The 23368-nt window shown below is 42.3% G+C and overlaps 1 protein-coding gene across 4 annotated transcripts in view; it reads right to left on the bottom strand.

Moving 5' to 3' along the window:
• The window catches only part of LOC139376670 (myosin phosphatase Rho interacting protein), a 67224-nt gene that overhangs the window by 39244 nt on the left and 4612 nt on the right, over positions 1 to 23368 (bottom strand). For all 4 annotated transcript variants that reach the window (XM_071119509.1, XM_071119508.1, XM_071119511.1 and 1 more), the window contains exons 2-5: positions 21205 to 21282; positions 13937 to 14002; positions 2344 to 2495; positions 1982 to 2247 (exon numbers count right to left, since the gene is read on the bottom strand). In XM_071119509.1, coding sequence (XP_070975610.1) covers positions 1982 to 2247; positions 2344 to 2495; positions 13937 to 14002; positions 21205 to 21282 — 562 coding nt within the window. The remainder of the gene's footprint in view (positions 1 to 1981; positions 2248 to 2343; positions 2496 to 13936; positions 14003 to 21204; positions 21283 to 23368) is intronic.

The raw sequence follows: 23368 nt of genomic DNA, 5'->3' as shown, positions 1-23368 counted from the left end.
TAGGCTAATGTGATTACCATGAGGTTGTAAGTAACAAAAACATTTCCCAGGACATAGACATATCTGATATGGGCAGAAAGCTTACATTTTAAAGCTCTCAATTAACATTTAAGAACCTCAATGTTAAACAACTGTATCATTTATATCTTCATTTTCATCTTCTGCACATCTACCATTCCAGTGTTTAAATTGCCATATTGTAATTACTTTGCCACCATGGCCTATTTATTGCCTTAACTCCCTTATCTTACCTCATTTGCACACCCTGTTTATAGACTTTTGTTTTCTTTTGTTCTGCTGTATTATTGACTATGTTTTGTTCATTCCATGTGCAACTCTGTGTTGTTGTCAAACTGCTATGCTTTATCTTGGCCAGGTCGCAGTTGCAAATGAGAACTTGTTCTCAACTAGCCTACCTGGTTAAATAAAAAGGTAAAATAAATGTAAAAATAAATAAATGTAAAAATAAATAAATGTAAAAATAAATATATATATATATATATATATATATATATATATATATATATATAAATAAATAGACATAGGGCTTCATATAGAACCCCCCCCACTAAAAAGCATTCAAAAAGTATATATATATTTTTTAAAGTAGGCCATCAACACTTCAAGAATAATGCTTTGATATTAAAATTATTATTACATTCTAAAATGTGAAATAAATTGGATGCATGACGATTTTTCTGTAGCCTATGTGGCCGATGCAGGTACACAGAATAAAGCCAGGAATAGCAGTACCATTAATCTCACCCATCACTTTTTTATAATGAGAAAGTGTCCAAAAACCAGGTTCCTTTTTGTAATGGAAGGATTTGTATGGAAAGCCAAGCTGAAGCCAGCATTAGATGTTATTGTCCTCATAATAACAGCACATGGTTTTACCGCAAACGAGTAGTGCAACTAGGCTTGAGCGGTATCCAGATTGTCATACCTTCATACTGACCTTGTGCCTTACCACGATATTAGGTAATACCGGCACTGAACACAATGGGCGCCGTTTTCAAACCCCACTGATACTCGATAATCCAAAGGTTAGCAATGCTAACAGGTTTGTGTAGAATCCCATAGAGAATGCTAACTAGATGCTAATGAGTGCATTGCGAACAATTTGTACAGTTTCTGACTTAAACTATAGAAGTATACAAGCAACTCAAAAATGCTACTCACAGTTTGCTGCACACACAAAACAAATATTAGCCATCAAGGCTCTTGACCTAGAACGTGATTTTCTGCCGTTTCCAAGCAAATTCTTGATTTAGGAAGAAGCTACTAAAATTAGCAAACCAAATGCACGACTGCATAGCAAGTAACACATTTTAGACAGTTTTATTTTACCCCTTTTTCTCCCCAATTTCGTGGTATCCAATTGTTGTAGTAGCTACTATCTTGTCTCATTGCTACAACTCCCGTACGGGCTCGGGAGATAGGTTGAATGTCATGCGTCCTCCGATACACAACCCAACCAGCCGTACTGCTACTTAACACAGCGCGCATCCAACCCGGAAGCCAGCCGCACCAATGTGTATATCATATAAAAGTTTACTAGTTGAATATGCATTTAAGTGAATTTATCCCAATACTTTTGGTCCCCTAAAACAGGGGGACTATATACAAAAAATGCTGTAATTTCTAGACAGTTCACCCGATATGGATGAAAATACCCTCAAATTAAAGCTGACATTCTGCACTTTAACATCATAGTCATCGTTTCATTTCAAATACAAACAAAATAAAAAAATGCTTCACTGTCCCAATAATTACGGAGTGCACTGTAGCTATGTCCCCCCTTATATCTTAATGTAATGACATGAACAAATGTGGCAGGTTATTATCAATGACTTATCAACAGTTCTAACAAGTTGTCCAGAGTAGGCCATTCTCACCGGTACCCTGGTTTATAGAAAGACTCATATACTACACTAAAGATGAGGACTATGGGGCTAGATGTGCTGTGGTTCCTCCATACCTGTAGAGGGTGGTGGTGAGCCCAGCAAGGGCAAGTCAGCAGAAGGCCACACGGCCGCCCCTTCAGCCTCTCTCTGGCTCAGCTCCTCCTGCCAGATGATGGAGCTGGAGTCTTGAACCTTCTCTGAGCCCGCCTCGGGGATACCTGAGCCCGTCACCGCCACCTTTGCTGGTCCTGGTTCCTGAGAAGTGGTGGGCTCCACCTTGCGTTTCTTCTTCTGGTTCTGCTTGTTGGTCCTGGGATACACCACCAGCTGTTCAGTCCACCTGGGAAAGAGCGAGAACAGAATGATAGTGAAGGCATAGAGAACACACACACGTAAGCACACATACATACATACATACACACACACACGTGTTTACCCATTGATGATCTCTTTGTTCTCCCCTCGTATAAAGTACTCCTGTTCAGGAGTGATGATACAGAGAGCGTTCTTCTGGCCCGTCTTGGGCTCTGCGTCAATGACGTCAGCACACAGGTTCATATTTACCGTGCCCTGGGGCAGCGTGCTCGGCTAGAGGGGGAATAACAGAGAAACAACATTCAGGCACAAGTAATGGCCAAATCTGACATGACACAGACTGTATACCAGGGTAAATACCAGTAGAACAGGACAACAATCTGTAGAATGATGAAGTGATTGCCTTGTAGCAAACTGGGAAGTATAGTCTACGTCTGATTAGTCTCTTTCAACAGCCACAGTGCTGAAGGGGCACGGGGTCCTAGATCTCCGTCTGAGCCTAAGGGAAACTTCTACCCGGAGCTGCTATATAACAGGTGGATAGATATCACAACGTCTGTTTTTCATCCTCCATCCTTCCTTCACTCTTTCCCACAGACAGAGGACGTATACAGCCCCTACTATAAGGTCACGTATCCGTTATCGATGGGTTGCCGGGACAACGGGGGAAATCCATTCAGGTCCAGTGGAGTGAATGGAGGAGGTGACAGCCCTGGGAGGCTGGAGTAAATACGTTTGTGTGTACGCGTGTGCTACTGCTAACGCACGTGGTTCTGCATATAGGTGCATGTTTGCCTTTGGAAAGGCACAATTTATCACGGTTTCTCCCAAACTCCCTATTGCCCCTCTACCGTCTAGAATTCCCCCTGAACCCCAGCATGGTCTCTCTAGTTCAGTGAGATTCCTGTACTGTTGTTATCAGGCCCAGACTGAACTGTACTCTGGCTGCAGATGTAAAACAGGTGCTGTTTCTCTCCTTAGCTCCTTTTAAGGCCATTCACATGGATCCTGTTTTAATGCAAGCTGCCAGTAAACCATGAGGGCTTCCAAATATGGCAATTACACTGGGTCACACTCAGAGAAACTTAGAATACAGACTGGAGCAAGCTAGTCTCTCTACTGTACGGCGAGGGGGAATTTTGCACTGGGAGGGGAAGGGGGGGAGAGAAAGGGGGGTGGGAGGGGAATCTGTCTCATAAAAGATGCCCCTTTCTATCTTTGTGAAGGAGAAAGCATGAAGGTATTACACACTTTTCCCTTGTTCCCCTCAAATGGTTGTGGTTAGGGTTGGGGGAAGATAGCTACAGATCTAGGATCAGGTTAAGGCCAGGGCAAGTCCAACCCACATCGGGAGAGAGAGCGAGAGAGAGGGCCAGTCCAGTCCAGTGGCTGTGTGTTCTTTGAGTATGTATACGTCGTCTGATCTGATACTGGCATCGACAAAGACTCCTCCATCTGCCAACACTGCCATTCATCCTCTCTGACTGAGTCCCAAATGCCACCCTATTCCTTATATAGTGCATTACTTTTGACCAGAGCACTATGGATAAAATGTAGTGCACTATATAGGGAATAGGGTGGCATTTGAGATATAGTCCATGTGTTGTAGTGGGTTTGATTTCTCCACTCCAGATCCAATCCCATATCCTCCTATTGTCCTCCTATGGGGCCGGCTATATTTAGCTGCACAGGGGGGGTATTATTATCGCTAACAACTTTCTCACAGACTGTCTCTCTGACTCAGTTCACAGTTTCTACGAACAGGACACACAAAGAGGCAATAAAACACTACTAATAAAGCTAGGAAACGTTTTTAATCGAGCAGGTCTTTATCCTCACAATGAACAAACTGTCAAGGGGAGTATTGAGATTTTAGGGGAAAATTGGACATTCCCACTAGTTCAATGCTGATGAAGTACAACTTCTTTCTCTATCTGCCAGTGCCAGCCAAAATGATTTGATGAATGGGCTTCATCATATCATTCCAAAAATGGTGTCAGAGTGAGACTCGCAGAGCCAGCATTAGAATTAGGTAGAGCACACCCGCTCCATAATTGATACATTTTTCTGGGGAGTTTTATTGCCCGGACCGGTGGCAAGTAGTGTAAGAAACTAGCACCTGCTCTGCTCAGGGGTGAATGGGAAGCAGCAAGCTGCTGTTTTATACGGCATATGTGCCTCGACATGCCGCTTCCCTCTGTGATGCATCAAAACAGAACCGTGTAGGCTGTGGAGAAAACTGAATGACCCCGTTTCCTGTCCCTATCCTCCCAGTCATTGACCCTCCGGCCCAGGTTCTCATCACAGACTGAAGAGCTGTAGTCCTCCTTGGGAGGTCCGCTTAGATTAAAACTAGCATTTGAGAACTGCCCAACTGGTGTCAGTCAACTACCCAAGGGACTGGTCAGCGGCAACATCTCAGGGACCGGTGTCGGTCCACGACTCAAACCTTCACGTTTCTGTCTTTCTCAGGTTCCGTCTTTCTTGCCTCCTTCTCAGTCTCTCACCTTCTCTCGCTCCTACTCTCCTTCTCAGATGATCAAAAGTACAACACGTCCAATCCTGTCTGATGTAGTAAAATTACATTATGCTACATTAGATATGAGTGCTTGTAGTGGCAGGCTGTGTGTATGTGGAATGTTTGGGTCTGGGGCATATCTGGCATTTTCATGTGGTTTTGGGGTCTACTGCTCTCTCTGTTTCTCTAGCCTGTTAGTTACTGGGAGCCCGCTGCACTTCACCAAATATGGGCATATCAGAGGAATGCTGTGTAGAGCCTCGACCTCTGAGCATCTCCTTCTCAGTCCATCTCATCACGGGCTAAAATAGTTCAGTTCTAAAAAGCCAATTGCCCACTCGCATTAAACATCTTGAGTGAAATCTTCCCTGAAAGTTGCCTCGGCTTTATGCGAGTCACACAAAAGCTCTTATTTTCCAACCTTGTTGTAATTATTTTGCTTATATCGTGTGCCAGATGCAAAAAATATATATACATATTCCGGGGAAATTTGGCCCTCCAATCAACGTACTACGCACGTCATGGTTCCATAGCAACAAACAACCTGCTCAATGAATCATGACATCGGTAGATCATTAAGATCAATGTATCTAGTATCATGTGAGATAGCTTCATATTTACAAAGATTCATCAGGTTGGTCTGGTCATTGTTGATGTTTCCACCGGTGTGACTTCCAGCCATTCTACCCCTGTGGGTTTGGCCGGGTTGCCTAACTCTGGCCTCTTCAGCTGGCCAAGAGCACAGGAATTACTAATAGTAACAACCACTCTGAGCAAGAGAAGGGCCACAGCAGTCCATATTGGGTATTTTATGGGGTAGAGCAGTAGACGGTCCATCAGCCCAGGGGAGAATCAGGGCTGAGCGTCATATTCTCTCAGGAACATTACAACTAACCTACAAATGTGCCTAGCTAGCTAATAGCCTAATGTCAGTCAACAACTTCCTCAGTGTCTAAAATCCACACCATCCAGGGATTCCGGATTCCGAAAATGTGGCACCGGACAAAGTGACCAGGAAGATTTTAATGTAACGGCCATTAGAAACTGGACTAATATGTATTAGGGTGTCCACCCACGGTGCTCAGAATGACATAGATCACATTTTGATTATGGTAACAGAACAAGCAACTCATAATGATGCAGCCAATAAAAAAGTAATTTTCAAACATTTGCCAAAATGCAAATCGCGGGAAAACACCAATCAAAACAGCACACCTGATTAGAACGGTTCCATATGTGACAGAGATGAAAATGTCCGTTAGAAACTGAGAAAGAGGTGGGGATCTTAAGATGCAACAACTAGGATGGGTTGCTAATACGACTAGGATTGTGAATGTTGATATGAAAACCAATAGAACATCAGAAATGGCATAGCGGTGGGTTCTATAAATTTGCCAAAATTAAATAATTACTCCTGTCTATCTTTTTAAAATTTTATTTCACCAGGTAGGCTAGTTGAGAACAAGTTCTCATTTAGAACTGAGACCTGGCCAAGATACAACAACAGAGTTACACATGGAATAAAACAAACATACAGTCAATATTACAGTAGAAAAAGTCTATATACAGTGTGTGCAAATTAAGATATAGAAATGCTTATAAAAAAGCATTTCTAAATGTTGCACATTTTTCTTATTGCAACTGGACTTAAACAGCATACACTTGCATACATACAAACTCGGCAAACAAACAAACTCAGTCTGTCTGTCTTCAACACACAGAGAATAAATAGGCCATGGTGGCGAAGTAATTACAATATACCAATAAAACACTGGAGTGATAGATGTGCAGAAGATGAATGTGCAAGTAGAGATACTGGGGTGCAAAGGAGCAAGATAAATAAATACAGTATGGGGATGAGATAGTTGGATGGGCTATTTACAGATGGGCTATGTACAGGTGCAGTGATCTGTGAGCTGCTCGGTCAGCTGGTGCTTAAAGCTAGTGAGGGAGATATGAGTCTCCAACTTCAGTGATTTTTGTAGTTTGTTCCAGTCATTGGCAGCAGAGAACTAGAAGGTGGGGCAGCCAAAGGAGGAATTGGCTTTGGGGGTATCCAGTGAGATATACCTGCTGGAGCGCGTGCTACGGGTGGGTGTTGCTATGGTGAGCAGTGAGCTGAGATAAGTCAAGGGCTTTACCTAGCAAAAACTTGTAGATGACCTGGAGCCAGTGGGTTTGGCGACGAGTATGATGAGAGGGCCCGCCAACGAGAGCGTACAGGTCGCAGTGGTGGGTAGTATATGGGGCTTTGGTGACAAAACAGATGGCACTGTAATAGACTGCATCCAATTTGCTGAGTAGAGTGTTGGAGGCTATTTTGTAAATGACATCACCGAAGTCGAGGATCGGTAGGATAGTCAGTTTTACGAAGGTATGCTTGGCAGCATGAGTGAAGAAGGTGTTGTTGCGAAATAGGAAGCCGATTCTAAATGTAATTTTGGATTGGAGATGCTTAATGTGAGTCTGGAAGGAGAGTTCACATTCTAACCAGACACCTAGGTATTTGTAGTTTCTAAGACAGAACGTCCAGAGTAGTGATGCTGGAAGGGCGGGCAGCGATCGTTTGAAGAGCATGCATTTAGTTTTAATTGCATTTAAGAGCAGTTGAAGGCCACGGAAGGAGAAATACAGAAATACATTTAATCATTCAAAATACTTCATTAGAAAGCATGACTTAGACGCAGAGGAATCAAGGATCATTAGCTTCTTTTTAAAAATAGCTGTGGATTGTTTCAAATCACAAGCTTGTTGTAGCCCTTTGCCTACTTGGGAAGCCTGCGATTTGTGGTAGTAGAAATAAGCTCAGGGGTGAAAGTAGGGTAATGCGGTCTGGTACGGCATCCTGGCAAAATACATAGTAGGAGTACCCCGTACCAGTAAAACGTGAGCCTATCACAATATTTAAACAAAATGTCAAGAAAACTGAAAGCTATTAGACCACTATTTATCATCACCGCATGTCAGAGGCATGAAAAATGAGTGAGTGGGCTTAAGTGCAGGCTTCCCATGATGATTGGCCGACACCCAGACCTCCGCAGATAGCAGTGGACGCATACATTTTCGCCAAATATCATTAAAAAATGTTGTGTTTAGTGCAACAGGTGTCTCTTTCCATTCACCACTGCCTCATAAAGTTGCCCTTTGAAGGGATTGTTGCACAATCAGATGAAAACATGACTGGTTGGGTTTATGCCACAATAAAAAGGTCATACATTTGGAAAGTTAAATGACAAATCTTTAGACTTTGCCCACAGAGATCCTACTGAATTGAATGAATAGGGATTTTATATGTAGTTCTATGACTAGGCCCATAAAGAATATTGGTGCAAGCGCCTGCACATATAGGAAGTCCAGTACCGAGAGGAAATTCATTAATTCTCCCCCAGAATAGGCCTAGCTGATTATTGAGTTGTGCTTGTCTGTGAAAAGCATCTAAAATGTGTGTGAAGTATGTGGAGTATAATTGAAAATGTTGAGACAAGAAAAAGGGGACTGGTGAGTGGCGAAAGTACAGGAAGAGAGCCTCTCTCTACAGAATGGCTCAGCCGTCTCCCGCCAATTCTTGAGCATTCATTGTGTGAATTGTTGGCCCTTTGATTGTCTATTTTGATATACTCCCCATGAGAGCAGACAGCCTGAGCAGAGAGATGAATGTGATTTAAATAACCTGCATTTTCATCATATTTTCAACTGTTTTTATTTGTTAGCTTTATGTAGCCTATTTTTACTTAGTTGACAATGGAAGTTATAGGCGTACTGCTGCATTGGCCTATAGGCTGAGTTCCATGCGCTCTTTTCTTAAGCTGTCAATGGATCAAGGTGTATCAATGTGTCCATATGGCAGAGGCTGGTGCTAGCAGTAGTTGAATTTTAACTTTTTGATTTGTATAATTTTTCATTCAGATTTCTATGATTAACCACGTGACAATGATTTTGAGAAACTAAAACGTTGTTATTGAAAAGAAACTGTTCCACGAAAATGTGCATATGAAAATCATAACTGGCACGCAGAACGACAGAAATGGAAGGATAAATGGTAAGCTTCCCCAACTTGAAACTCACGCGCCTATAAAGTCTTTATGGCCTCCCGAGTGGCGCAGTGCTAGCTGTATTCTGGGTTAGAGTCCAGGCTCTGTCAGACCCATGGGGCGGCACACAATTGGTGCAGCGTTGTCTGGGTTAGGGATGTCCTTGTCCCGTTGCACATTAGCGCCTCCTGTGGCGGGCCGGGCGCAGTGCACGCTGACAGTCTTTATAAAATTTACTCCACGTTTCCATTGTCGGATTTTGACTATAGGCTACTTTAAAGCAAGATATGAGATGTCTCATAACATGAAATAAAACATTCAGGTCTCAAACCATTTACGTTTTCAAATTGCATACTACCTTCAGCTTTGGGGCGGCAGGTAGCCTAGTTGTTAGAGCATTGGGCCAGTAACCGAAAGGTTGCTGGATCGAATCCCTGAGCTGACAAGGTAAAAATCTGTTGTTCTGCCCCTGAACAAGGCAGTTAACCCACTGTTCCTTGGTAGGCTTGCATTGTAAATAATGTTCTTGCCTAGTCATTTCGCAATGAATGGGCTTATAAAATAACATGCTTTACACCAGCAGCAACCAGCTGAGGAGCTTCAGGAGAAATCCTGCTCAAAATCCTGAAATCCTGCTCAAAATAGGCACTATGCTGTGCACATGTGATAAATAAGATAGGCTACAGGAGGATTAATGAATATACAGCAATTCCACAAAATTATGCAAATTAACATATAGACCAGGCATCAACAACTAGATTCAGCCATGGGACAAATTTTTGGTGCGGATGGTCAGGGGCCGGAACCTAATGACAAATAATTTGTAGACTGCCAATTGACCGCAAGAAGCCCAAACAGATATGTTTGACTAAAACATAACCACCTCAAACCTTGCTTACATTGGTATACGATCACGTGTCTCTTTTATGCATCGGAATACTTGGGAACAGATTTCTTAAATAAAAATCCCTTGGAGCTGATTGTGTTGTTTTTACAGCAATTCAACACACAAAAAGAAGAGAACATCCCTTCATCAAAAAAGAGATGTAAAAGAGATATTTATGATGTGCTGTATACAGCCCAGATAAAGGCTATAGATTTGGCAAAAGTAAATTGAACTCGACCAAAACAATGGAATTGCCATGGAAAAGCATGGGGGGAAGATTCCGAGTATCCTCATTGCCCACCAGCAAAATTAGCCTACATTTAGGCTATTGTTTATCTGTATTTCACACCTTGTTGAGGTAAAAATCTAAGTAAAATGCCAGTATGGATGTCAACCCCAACACATGTTCATGTCATCTTTCCCAATCAAATGCATTACAGTTAAAAACAGCTGACTACCACCACTGATTACTGTACGCTAACTATGCTAAACATATTATTCAAATGGGAGTTAGCATTTAGCAGTCACTTCTAAACTTTAAAAAAAGTGACAACTTCTTTCTACATGTTATGCAGCAAAAAACAAATATATCCAAATCTGACTTAACTCTAGGGTACGCTAGCGTCCCACCTGGCCAACATCCAGTGAGATTGCAGAGCACCAAATTCAAATACAGAAATACTCATTATAAAAATTCAGAAAAGATACAACTATGAAACATAGGTTTAAAGATTAACTTCTTGTGAATCCAACCACGGTGACAGATTTAAAAAATGCTTTATGGCGAAAGCATACCTTACAATTATTTGAGAACATAGCCCAGCAGACAAATCATTACAAACAGTAAACAGCCAAGTAGAAAAGTTACACAAGTCAGAAATAGAGATAAAATTAATATCTTACCTTTGATGATCTTCATATGTTTGCACTCAGAAGACATTCATTTATTCAATAAATGTTTCTTTGTTCGATAAAGTCTCTCTTTATATCCGAAAACCTCTGTTTTGTTCGCGCATTTTCTTCAGTAATGCACAGGTTCAAACGCAGTCACAACAGGCAGACAAAATCCAAATTGTACCCGTAAAGTTCATAGAAACATGTCAAACGATGTTTATATTCAATCCCCAGGTTGTTTTTAGCCCAAATGATCTATAATATTTCAACCGGACAATAACGTCATCAATACAAAAAGGTAAACAAGAAAGGAACTCTCTGGTCGCGTGCATGAAAAAGCTCTGCGACACGGCAGGTCCACTCATTCAGACTGCTCTTACTCCCTCATTTTTCAGAATACAAGCCTGAAACAATTTCTAAAGACTGTTGACATCTAGTGGAAGGCATAGGAACTGCAATTTGAGTCCTAGGTCAATGGATACTGTAATGACATTGAATAGAAAACTATTCACACAAAAAAAAAATCCTACTTCCTGAATGGATTTTTCTCAGGTTTTCACCTGTTATACTCAGACATTATTTTAACAGTTTTGGAAACTTGATAGAAAACTATACAAATCTACTAATTATATGCATATCCTATCTTCTGGGCCCGAGTAGAAGGCAGTTTAATTTCATCAAATCAAATCAAATCAAATTTTATTTGTCACATACACATGGTTAGCAGATGTTAATGCGAGTGTAGCGAAATGCTTGTGCTTCTAGTTCCGACAATGCAGTAATAACAAGTAATCTAACTAACAATTCCAAAACTACTGTCTTGTACACAGTGTAAGGGGATAAAGAATATGTACATAAGGATATATGAATGAGTGATGGTACAGAGCAGCATAGGCAAGATACAGTAGATGGTATCGGGTACAGTATGTACAAATGAGATGAGTATGTAAACAAAGTGGCATAGTATAGTATAAAGTGGCTAGTGATACATGTATTACATAAGGATACCGTCGATGATATAGAGTACAGTATATACGTATGCATATGAGATGAATAATGTAGGGTAAGTAACATTTATATAAGGTAGCATTGTTTAAAGTGGCTAGTGATATATTTACATCATTTCCCATCAATTCCCATTATTAAAGTGGCTGGAGTTGAGTCAGTGTCAGTGTGTTGGCAGCAGCCACTCAGTGTTAGTGGTGGCTGTTTAACAGTCTGATGGCCTTGAGATAGAAGCTGTTTTTCAGTCTCTCGGTCCCAGCTTTGATGCACCTGTACTGACCTCGCCTTCTGGATGATAGCGGGGTGAACAGGCAGTGGCTCGGGTGGTTGATGTCCTTGATGATCTTTATGGCCTTCCTGTGACATCGGGTGGTGTAGGTGTCCTGGAGGGCAGGTAGTTTGCCCCCGGTGATGCGTTGTGCAGACCTCACTACCCTCTGGAGAGCCTTACGGTTGAGGGCGGTGCAGTTGCCATACCAGGCGGTGGTACAGCCCGCCAGGATGCTCTCGATTGTGCATCTGTAGAAGTTTGTGAGTGCTTTTGGTGACAAGCCGAATTTCTTCAGCCTCCTGAGGTTGAAGAGGCGCTGCTGCGCCTTCTTCACGATGCTGTCTGTGTGAGTGGACCAATTCAGTTTGTCTGTGATGTGTATGCCGAGGAACTTAAAACTTGCTACCCTCTCCACTACTGTTCCATCGATGTGGATAGGGGGGTGTTCCCTCTGCTGTTTCCTGAATTTGGGCATGCTTTTCATCCAAAATTCCAAATGCTGCCCCCTACCCTAGAGAAATTAAGTAACCACATTGTGGGCCTGTTACAATACATAAATCATGACGGATTTGACAAATATCCACTTTGTTTGATCAGATTGTTGAATGTGGGCCAATCTGGCAGGCGTTCCATTGACTCCTTTACTCCATCTAAACTGGTATCTCTGCATTGCGTAAGCATACATGGCAAGCAAGGGAAAAGACAGGGTATTGTTTCTTTCTGCTATATACAGTAGGCCTTTAACTTAAGGGGTTGGTGTCCGATCAGGCTGAGGATGTATACGTTGATGATGAATAAAAAACAAAACAAATCATATCTACTTTAATTTCCACTCCTCCGCCTAAAGTTTAAACTAAGTAAACGATAATGTGCACTGAGATAAACGCTGAACTCCCAAAATGTTGTATAGGCTCAATTTTGGAAACGTTCCTATTGTGGGGGGCTGAGGCGCACAGTTACGGCAACAAAGCGGCCATTTTCCTGACCCAGTTTCCCGGTGGCGTTCCGGGGTGTTCCCTGAGCTGTAGATGAAAAGGCACGAAGACAATGAGGCCCTCCACGTCTAAATAGCACGACCAGCTTCACAATGAAAGGAAAAAAGTGCTACACCAAACTAATGGGTGTCATTCGCACACAATGCACACTGGAGAAATGGACACACGCAAGCAGTCAGCACACACACACACGTATGCATGCACAAAGCGTAACCAGGATGTTTCCTCCCTTTGTCATCACGTGGGGATCCATGACAACATGAAGACAATGATTATGATTTCAGCGATCTCATCTGCACAAAGCAACCACCTGGACACAAACACACAGCCACGGAGTGCGTAGGCCTACATCTCAGCAGCCAAAAGCAGCATCCTCTCCTCTTCATCAATTTTGTTTTGCAGAGAACTGATAACTGGGGTTTGATACGTATAAAGCAGGCCCAAAGCTACGGTCAAGGTTAGAAGCTATAGGCCAGGGACTGAAGCTATGGCAGCTTTGACAGTCAGGCAGAGCAAAGTGTTAAGTGGACCTCTGTATACACACAAGCAGCCTAATCTCCAGCCTGATCTGCCAGTGGGGTTGGTCACCCGTGTCACATTCCCCAGTCACACACACACACACAAAGGGGGTGTCATAAGCTGCAAGGGACTCTCTCCAGTCTCTGTTCCTCAGTTTCTTTCCCAATCTGTATTATTCTACCCCTATCATCCCCTATGTTCCTCTGCTTCATCCTATATTCTCTCTCCCTCCACCACCATATACATTTTCATGGTTCTTCAGTGTGAGGTTTACTCTGCATTCGGGTGGGGCAGTTTTAACATCTCGCAGCACAAGGCTAGCTAACAGAGATCAGGCTTCCCAGTCATCTCTTTCCCAAGCAGGTACCACTGAATACACAGCCAGGTCATTCAGCATACCGTCCCGTCCTTCACGGACCATTTCAAATACTACTCTTCCCAGTGCTAGAGGCGTCACTACAGACACCATGGCTCTGCGTGAAGCCATAAGGCACGAGAGGCAGTGCTATAGCCTGATTATAGACACAGCTAAGGAGTGCTGTTAGGTTGTTAAGGAGGAGGTGGAAGTAGCATGGCTGATATGACAGCTCCTTACCGATTCGTCCAGGGCGAAGCGCAGGCAGCCATGTTCGTACAGCACAAAGAACCGCCGCTGCCATTTCTGTTGGGAGAAAGAGGAACATCGTTAACACTTAATCTGATGATCTCCTTAGAAACTATTAAGAAACGGCCTATAAACTAATATTGTATACAATTTCTGCAGGGAAAGAGGAGCATTGCTATTGGGCTGAAACCAAACAAACACTTAAGCTCCATTATGAACTGGGACTAATAGGGTGTAGTGAACATATAGCTAAGAGATGCTTAAAGATACAATAACATAAATCCGAGAACCCACCGCCTGTAGTCTGGGTACCAGACATTTAAGCTAACACTCCTTGCCACTACTGTCATTTTTAGTAAATGACATGGAGAACAAGGAGCGAAATGAAATAGCTGAATAGAGACTAGAGGTCGACCGTTCATGATTTTTCAACGCCGATACCGATACCGATTATTGGAGGACCAAAAAAGCCGATACCGATTAAATCGGGCGATTAAATTGTTTTTTTTTTTTTTACATGTATTTGTAATAATGACAATTACAACAATACTGAATTAACACTTATTTTAACTTAATATAATACATCAATAAAATCAATTTAGCCTCAAGTAGATAATGAAACATGTTCAATTTGGTTTAAAATCATGCAAAAACAAAGTGTTGGAGAAGAACGTAAAAGTGCAATATGTGCTATGTAAGAAAGCTAACGTGTCAGTTCCTTGCTCAGAACATGAGAACATATGAAAGCAGGTGGTTCCTTTGAACATGAGTCTTCAATATTCCCAGGTAAGAAGTTTTAGGTTGTAGTTATAGGACTATTTCTCTGTATACCATTTGTATTTCATTAACCTTTGACTATTGGATGTTCTTATAGGCACTTTAGTATTGCCAGTGTAACAGTATAGCTTCCGTCCCTCTCCTCGCTCCTCCCTGGGCTCGAGCCAGCAACACAACGACAACAGCCACCACATCGAAGCAGCGTTACCCATTCAAAGCAAGGGAAACATCCACCCCAAGGCTCAGAGCGAGTGAAGTTTGAAACGCTATTAGCGCACGCTAACTAGCCAGCCATTTCACTTTGGTTACACCAGCCTCATCTCGGGAGTTGATAGGTTTGAAGTCATAAACAGCGCAATGCTTGACGCACAACGAAGAGCTGCTGGCAAAATGCACAAAAGTGCTGTTTAAATTAATGTTTACGCACCTGCTTCTGCCTACCACCACTCAGTCAGATACTTAGATACTTGTATGCTCAGTCAGATTATATACACGCTAGATAATGTCTAGTAATATCATCAACCATGTGTAGTTAACTAGTGATTATGATTGATTTTTTTGTTTTTTATAAGCTAAGTTTAATGCTAGCTAGCAACTTACCTTGGCATACTGCATTTGCGTAACAGTCTCCGTGTGGAGTGCAACGAGAGAGAGGCAGGTCGTTATTGCGTTGGACTAGTTAACTGTAAGGTTGCAAGATTGGTTCCCCGAGCTGACAAGGTGAAAATCTGTCTTTCTGCCCCTGAACAATGCAGTTAACCCACTGTTCCTAGGCCGTTAGAATGTGTTCTTAACTGACTTGCCTAGTTAAATAAAGATTTTTTTTTAAATAAAAAATCGGCGCCCAAAAATAATGATTTCTGATTGTTATGAACACTTGAAATCGGCCATTCCGATTGATCGGTTGACCTCTAATAGAGACAGCAACCAGACTGGGGGCTCCCGAGTGGCGCAGCGGTCTAAAGCACTGCATCTCAGTGCTAGAGGCGTCACTACAGAGACCCTGGTTCGAATCCAGGCTGTATTTAACCAGGCAACTTCAACTGGGACCTCATTCATAAATTAAGCTACGGTGGGTTTATAGTTTACAATTACACTTTCATATTAGTACATCATTTTGCATTATTTGACCTAATGATAACTAGCTACCAAGAGGCTAGACCAGTTTTCCCTGAAAGTGAACGATGCCGCTATCAATCAAATGAAAATAAAATTGTATTTGTCACATGCTTAGTAAACAACCGGTGTAGACTTACAGTGAAATGCTTACTTAGGGGCCTTCCCAACAATGCTGAGAGAAAGAACATAGGGAAATAATAGAAAAGTAATAACACGTAATAATAAATACACAATGAGTAACGTAGCTATATACACTGGGTACCAGTAAAGATACAATGTGCAGGGGTATGAGGTAATTGAGGTAGATACAGTTGAAGTCAGACGTTTACATACACCTTAGCCAAATACATTTAAACTCAGTTTTTCACAATTCCTGACATTTAGGATCACCACTTTATTTTAAGAATGTGAAAAGTCAGAAAAATAGTAGAGAGAATTATTTATTTAAGCTTTTATTTCTTTCATCACATTCCCAGTGGGTCAGAAGTTTACATGCACTCAATTAGTATTTGCTAACATTGCCTTTAAATTGTTTAACTTGGGTCAAACTTTTCAGGGAGCCTTCCACAAGCTTCCCACAATAAGTTGGGTGAAATTTTGGCCCATTCCTCCTGACAGAGCTTGTGTAGCGGAGTCAGGTTGTAGGCCTCCTTGTTCGCACACGCTTTTTCAGTTCCGCCCACACATTTTCTATAAGATTGAGGTCAGGGGCATTTTGCCACAACTTTGGAAGTATGCTTGGGGTCATTGGAAGACCCATTTGCGACCAAGCTTACTGACTGATGTCTTGTGATGTCGCTTCAATATATCCACAATTTTCTTTCCTCATAATGCCATCTATTTTGTGAAGTGCACCAGTCCCTCCTGCAGCAAAGCTCCCCCACAACATGATGCTGCCACCTCCGTGCTTCAGGGATGGAGTTGCAAACCAAACCGTGTGCAGTTGCAAACCGTAGCCTGGCTTTTTTAATGCCGGTTTTGGAGCAGTGACTTCTTCCATGCTGAGCAGCCTTTCAGGTTATGTTGATATAAGACTTGTTTTACTGTGGATACAGATACTTTTGTACCTGTTTCCTCCAGCATCTTCACACGGTCCTTTGATGTTGTTCTGGGATTGATTTGAACTTTTCACACCAAAGTACGTTCATCTCTAGGAGACAGAACGCGTCTCCTTCCTGAGCGGTATGACCCATGGTGTTCATACTTGCTTACTATTGTTGTACAGAATGCTCCCAAGGATGAACCAGACTTGTGCAGGTCTACAAAAAATATTCTGAGATCTTGGCTGATTTCTTTTGATTTTCCCATGATGTCAAGCAAAGAGGCACGGAGTTTGAAGGTAGGCCTGGAAATACATCCACAGGTACACCTCCAATTGACTCAAATGATGTCAATTAGCTTATCAGCAGCTTCTAAAGCCATAACATAATTTTCTGGAATTTTCCAAGCTGTTTAAAGGCACAGTCAACTTAGTGTATGTAAACTTCTGACCCACTGGAATTGTGATACAGTGAATTATAAATGAAATAATCTGTAAATAATTGTTGGAAGAATTACTTGTGTCATGCACAAAGTAGATGTCCTAACCGACTTGCCAAAACTATAGTTTGTTAACAAGAAATGTGTGGAGTGGTTGAAAAATTAGTTTTAATGACTCCAACCTAAGTGTATGTAAACTTCCAAATTCAACTGTATGTACATATAACTAGGCATAAAGTGACTAGGCAACAGGATAGATAATAAACAGTAGCAGCAACATATATGAGTTAGTGCAAAAATGGTCAATGCAGATAACCAAATAGCTAAGCAGACTAACTATTTAAATAACAATGTAGCAGTCTTATGGCTTGGGGGCAGAAGCTGCTTAGGGTCCTGTTGGTTCCAGACTTGATGCATCAGTATCACTTGCCGTGCGCTAGCAGAGAGAACAATCAATGACCTGGTTTGCTGGAGTCTGACACATTTTTGGGCCTTCCTCTGACACTGCCTGGTATACAGGCCCTGGATGTCAGGGTGCTCGGCCCCAGCGATGTACTGTGCAGTATGCACTACCCTCTGTAGCGCCTTGCGGTTGAATGCCAAACAGTTGCCATACCAAGCGGTGATGCAGCCAGTCAAGATGCTCTCAATGGTTCAGCTGTAGAACTTCACGACTATGTTGGTGTGTGGAACATGAAAGAACCTTAGTGATGTGGACACCGAGGAGCTTGAAGCCCTGTCGATGTGAATGGGGGCGCGCTCGGCCATCCATTTCCTTTTGTCCACGATCAGCTTCTTTGTCTTGCTGACGTTGAGGGAGAGGTTGTTGTCCTGGCACCACACTGTCAGGTCTCTGACCTCCAATCTACTAATCTTACCTGAACGAAATATACGAAACTGATCATGACTTGATTTATTCTCATGTCACTGTGATTGGTTAGTCAACATGCAATAAAACCTGTATACTGTCAATGACTGAGATGAATTATTTGCGTTGCTGGCTTCATTAAAAACGTCATCTGATGGATTTTGGATGTCCTTGGTCTCAATTATTTGTTCAAGGGCCTATGCGAGGCTAACTTTACTACATTATCCTGAAGGCATACTTAAACACCCCATTTATTTATTTTTTGCGTGAATGTGTCTCAACTTTAAACAATGCAAATTTTGTTTAACTTTTCTATTCTGTGGCTGCGTGAAATAGCAACCATGACCTGAATTCAGCGATGACATTTACTTCATCTTTGTGGCTCCCTGATGAAACTGTAACATCCATTACTGTACTTAGTATTAGCCAACCTTGCACCGTATACCGAATCTTCTGTACTTTTCCCGATACTAGAACATAAAAAAACGGTTCGGTACTAGAATTTGTTACTTTTGGTACTCCTGTCAAAAAGTGTCAAGAATCAAGCTTGTCTACCAGCGCAGCAGAGCCCTTATTATCGCGTGCACTGAGAGTCTGGGCTGTATCATGTTACATCATCATGCGACACGGCATGTAGACATTTTTAAACACGATTATTGTTCGTAAAACAAATGTCTATACATGCTAGAACACTTTACAAATGCAAGAAGATACTGGTAGCGGACAGCTAAAGATAACATCCATTCACAACCATCGTACTTTGTTTGTGATTATATGCAAACTACAACGCAAAAAAAAATCCTGATTTCAAAGCTGAGTGCCACCTTATTAATTAACTCGGTCGCTCGCTCACGTCTCTCCCAAAGATGATCAGTGAACTCTGTTAGAGACCGAGCACATTTGTATAAAATAAGCTACTTCTATTAAAATGTTGTTGAACAGTACAATAAAATAAATGTAACCTTCATTTAACCAGGCAAGTCAGTTAGAACAAATTCTTATGTACAATGACGGCCTATACCCGGCCAAACCTGGATGACGCTGGGCCAATTGTGCTCCACCCTATGGGACTCCCAATCACAGCCGGATGTGATGCAGCCTGGATTCAAACCAGGGGGTCTGTAGTGACACCTCTAGCACTGAGATGCAGTGCCTAAGACCGCTGCGCCACTCGGGAGCCCTTGCAAGGGAAACAGACTGTTTGTCATCTGTAGCCCAATGAAATCAGCCAAAACAAGCTCAAACTCAATGCGTGCACACACTGAATATGCATTCACCTGTATTGTGGATAGGCCTAGGCGACATCTTGATTTACCCAGTTTATCAATAAAGATTTACCATTCAAAATAAAATTATTACCATTATGTTGTTAAAGTTAGAATGGTAAAAACATACCAAAGTCAAATTGATTGTATAATTGATTAATTAATCGATTACATGGCGGTCTCTGAAAAATATGGACGTACATTTTTTTATAACGTAATGATAATTGAACTGTGACCTGGTAATATGGCTTCTTTTTTGCAGTGGTATTGTTGTGTTATTGTTTTGGTATCGAGTATTGGGATACTAAACCAGGTATCGAAGTCAAAAATCTGGTATCGTGACAACACTAGTACTCTCTATTGCTGCTTTTCAACTGTAACGCCAGTGTTATACTTAAGCAATAAGGCACGATGGGATCTGGTATATGACCAATATACCACCACATGGGCTGTTCTTAAGCAGGACGCAACGCAGAGTGCCTGCAGACACCTCTGAGCCATAGAGATGTATAGAGATCGCAATGTATCAGTCCTCAATGGCGCTGCCCATGTTAAACACGCTTTTTTGGCATGAGAGACCCTTTGTACATCTCTATGCTGAGCACACCTGCAACCAATTTCACTTCTTAAATACCTGAGTTCCTTTGTCTTTTAGTTCAGTGCCAAACAATCTAAGCACTAGTACAAAACCTCTCCAACATGTATCCTTTCATTTCTGTTATCCGTGAGTCCAATACCCAAACGTAAGTAACCCGCAATATTATTTACATTCTTCAATTGATCTGCATTTAAAGATGCACTGTTGTTTATTAGCGGTAGGATGTTGTTAGAAATATTTGCATATTGAAAGGATCTCATTTGTACCTTCAATTAATATTTTACTGCTTTGGAGAAATTATATTTATCATTTGACTACTGGCTCAGATTGTGAAAAGTAATGGTTTAAGATCAAATATGCTGTTAAATGTTTTCGTTTACTGTCAGCACAAGTCAATGGAAATGAAGTTTGAATTGGAGGAAATAAAACAGAACCTCAAGTCTCTCTCCTTATCCTCTAACCCGGGATCACTGTGTCACCTACCTCACCCAGTGCATTCAAAATAGGCAACCTGCCTTATCACATTGCTAGGGCTGACAGTGAGAACTTCTGAAGAGCAACAACCTCTGCATAATCGAAAGTTGCATTGTGAGGTGTTAACCGTCAAAGGTGTAAGCCCATGTTCACAGTTAGCCATCGTTATGCAGATGCAGCCCCAGTGGACTCGCCCCCAAGATAGCGCAGGTTCTTCGGCGCCATGGCCCATCTGGCTTAGCGCAGTTTGTTGAATAGATTCCATGATCCGGACATGAGCAAGTGCTCGGCTCCTTCACGCCACTATGTGTACCCGTAAGTGCGCTCTAATCATTGTGACGTATAGCACCAGGCAAATTGGCATGAAAAGGACAATACGTATGCAGATCTAGAGCCCATTTCTCTGACCATTCCATTATACGCTAGGGCTTGTGTTTCAAGCGCTTCCATTACGCCTCAAAGCTTACTTCCCAAATGGATTTTAAGTGGATTAAAACATCCCGATTGGTCAAAGTTCACCCATCTATCTCCCTCTCACTATGAGGTTCTGCTGCCCCCGGGAATGGTGTTTGTCTAATGTTTATCATGCGACTACAGTGCTATGGAAGAACAGGGAACAAACATACTAACCCATCCCCCATTCCATGTGAGCGCGTGCACGCCTCATGGTTGCTCTTACCCGGGATCTCTGCATGGGGTTGTCAAAGTCTGTTCCCTCGGGGGCCAAGCACAGCCATCCGCCGTAAATAGGTTTGGCCTGTAAAACAGAGCGATTTAGACAATCATTAAAATTGTTGGGAAGCAGTCAGCAAGGAGAGGGCACATTTTGTGGTCCAGATGTTCCTATAGACCCTCCCAATGAGGCAGTTTTCAAACCACAAAACCAGTTAGCAAGCCTGTTGGCCTAATTAGCATTGTTTGATAGACACCATTGCCTTGCATTCAAATGACTTAAATGAAGATTTGTGAATGAGAACAGCGCCTGCTTATAAACCTACATTCACTTCGTGGAAGTTGTTTGAGCCAAAAACCTGCATGTTTCCAATGAAAACACAGAAGTTCAAAAGATGTGGAAATGTATAAACATGGAGCAGAGCTCCCACGGTGAGGGGGTGGCTGTTTAAAATGGCTGCTCTTTGCACTCTAAAACTTGTTTGTCTTGGTCTAACCTTTACTGTTAAACATTACCAAGAAGCAGCTGTCAGTGCTGTTTTGCAAAATCCAGACTAGTGTCTTACACGTGCGGAAGAGGAGTGTACGATTATTAGACTGTGTGGGTATTGGCCCTGGCTGTCACTAGCTAGCCCGTGTCCCTGCATGTCTGTCAAATCTATGTGCCTCGTTTCCGCTTGCATAGACTGACTGCCTCTAGAGACATTTAATTGGTTACTTTTAACAGGTGATGGGGTGACTGAGGAGATAAACATGCCATGACCTAGTCCTAAGAAATCTGATAAGTCTACCATTTTGGCAGCAATGATGACTAATTATTTTACTTATTGCTGATTAGCTGATTATCTGCAGCACTGAAGTCTACGCCTAGGCTACGATCCAAAATTGATGTTTCCTGTCCTCAGATCTTATATGGGCAATGTTTTCAATAAAGTAGCAAATATCACACAGGTCTTGCTATAATGCATAACCGATTTCTCCATTCTTCTCTTACAAAACATCCAAAGAGAGAGCGAGGAAGAGAGAAAGAGCTGGACAGGAAAGAATGAGCGAGACACAAGGAGAGGCAGTGTAAGCGAGCAGCTGTGGCCTGTAGCGATGTTGGTGGGCTGAGGAGCCAGGAGACCTGGAGAGGAGGGACACACCCTTGCACCCTTCCTCCCTCCACACACACACACACACACACACACACACGCCTCACTTCCTCTATAGTGGTCCTCCTTTGACCTCACCCTCCCCCCTCAGCTCTCTCCCACAGACCTTCTACCTTCCCCCTCCATTCCAGCCCGCCTCCAACCCCACCGGCAGTGAGGTTATCCCATAGAGATACGACTCTAGTGCCCAAAAGTCTGTTTTAGCATGGGCAGCGCTATTGGGGACTTTCACAATGTTGAAGTAGAAAACTGGGTGGGACTTCCTATGGGTTAAGGGAGGATCACATCATTCCATCCAGGTCATCAGGAGGGATTAACCAATGAATTACACACGTGAGAAAACATTCCATAACTTCAGGTGGCAGTAAATCGTCAACCTTGGCTTCATACCTGTTCAAACAACACACTCCAAGTGGCAGTATGCACTGTTTCAGTTTGTTTACCAACTCATAGTAGAAGAAAATTGACAACTTCAAAATGGAGATGCTCATACTCTCTCAGATGCCATAATCGGACAGATAAAATTGCGTCCTCTATCACGCGTTAACCTCTTATTGCCTCCCTAGTACAATCCAGGGAGGCCTGGACGCTCTTCTCTCCTCCACTCATTTAGGAGTCATGCCAAAAGGTCCATTCAAACGTAAGGTAGACCCATCTGAAAGTTCACCTTACTCCTCCTAGCCAAGTAAAACCAATGCAGAGCCTTTGATTGTACACTGAACAAAAATATAAATGTTGGTCCATTGTTACATGAGCTGAAATGAAAGATCACTGAAATGTTCCATTCACACAAAGCATCTCTCAAATGTTTTGCACAAATTTGTTGACATCCCTGCTAGTGAGCATTTCTCCTTTGCCAAGATAATCCATCCACCTGACAGGTGTGGCATATCAAGAAGCTGATTAAACAGCATGATCATTACACCGGTGCACCTTGTGCTGGGGACAAAAAAAGGCCACTTTAAATGTGCAGTTTCGTCACACAACGCCACAGATGTCTCAAGTTGAGGGAGCGTG

This window comes from Oncorhynchus clarkii, chromosome 20 (genome assembly GCF_045791955.1).
Source record: "Oncorhynchus clarkii lewisi isolate Uvic-CL-2024 chromosome 20, UVic_Ocla_1.0, whole genome shotgun sequence".
In the NCBI taxonomy this organism is placed as follows: domain Eukaryota; kingdom Metazoa; phylum Chordata; class Actinopteri; order Salmoniformes; family Salmonidae; genus Oncorhynchus; species Oncorhynchus clarkii.
Note: the sequence above shows the minus strand (reverse complement) of the source record. Positions and strands in the feature narration are given on the sequence as shown.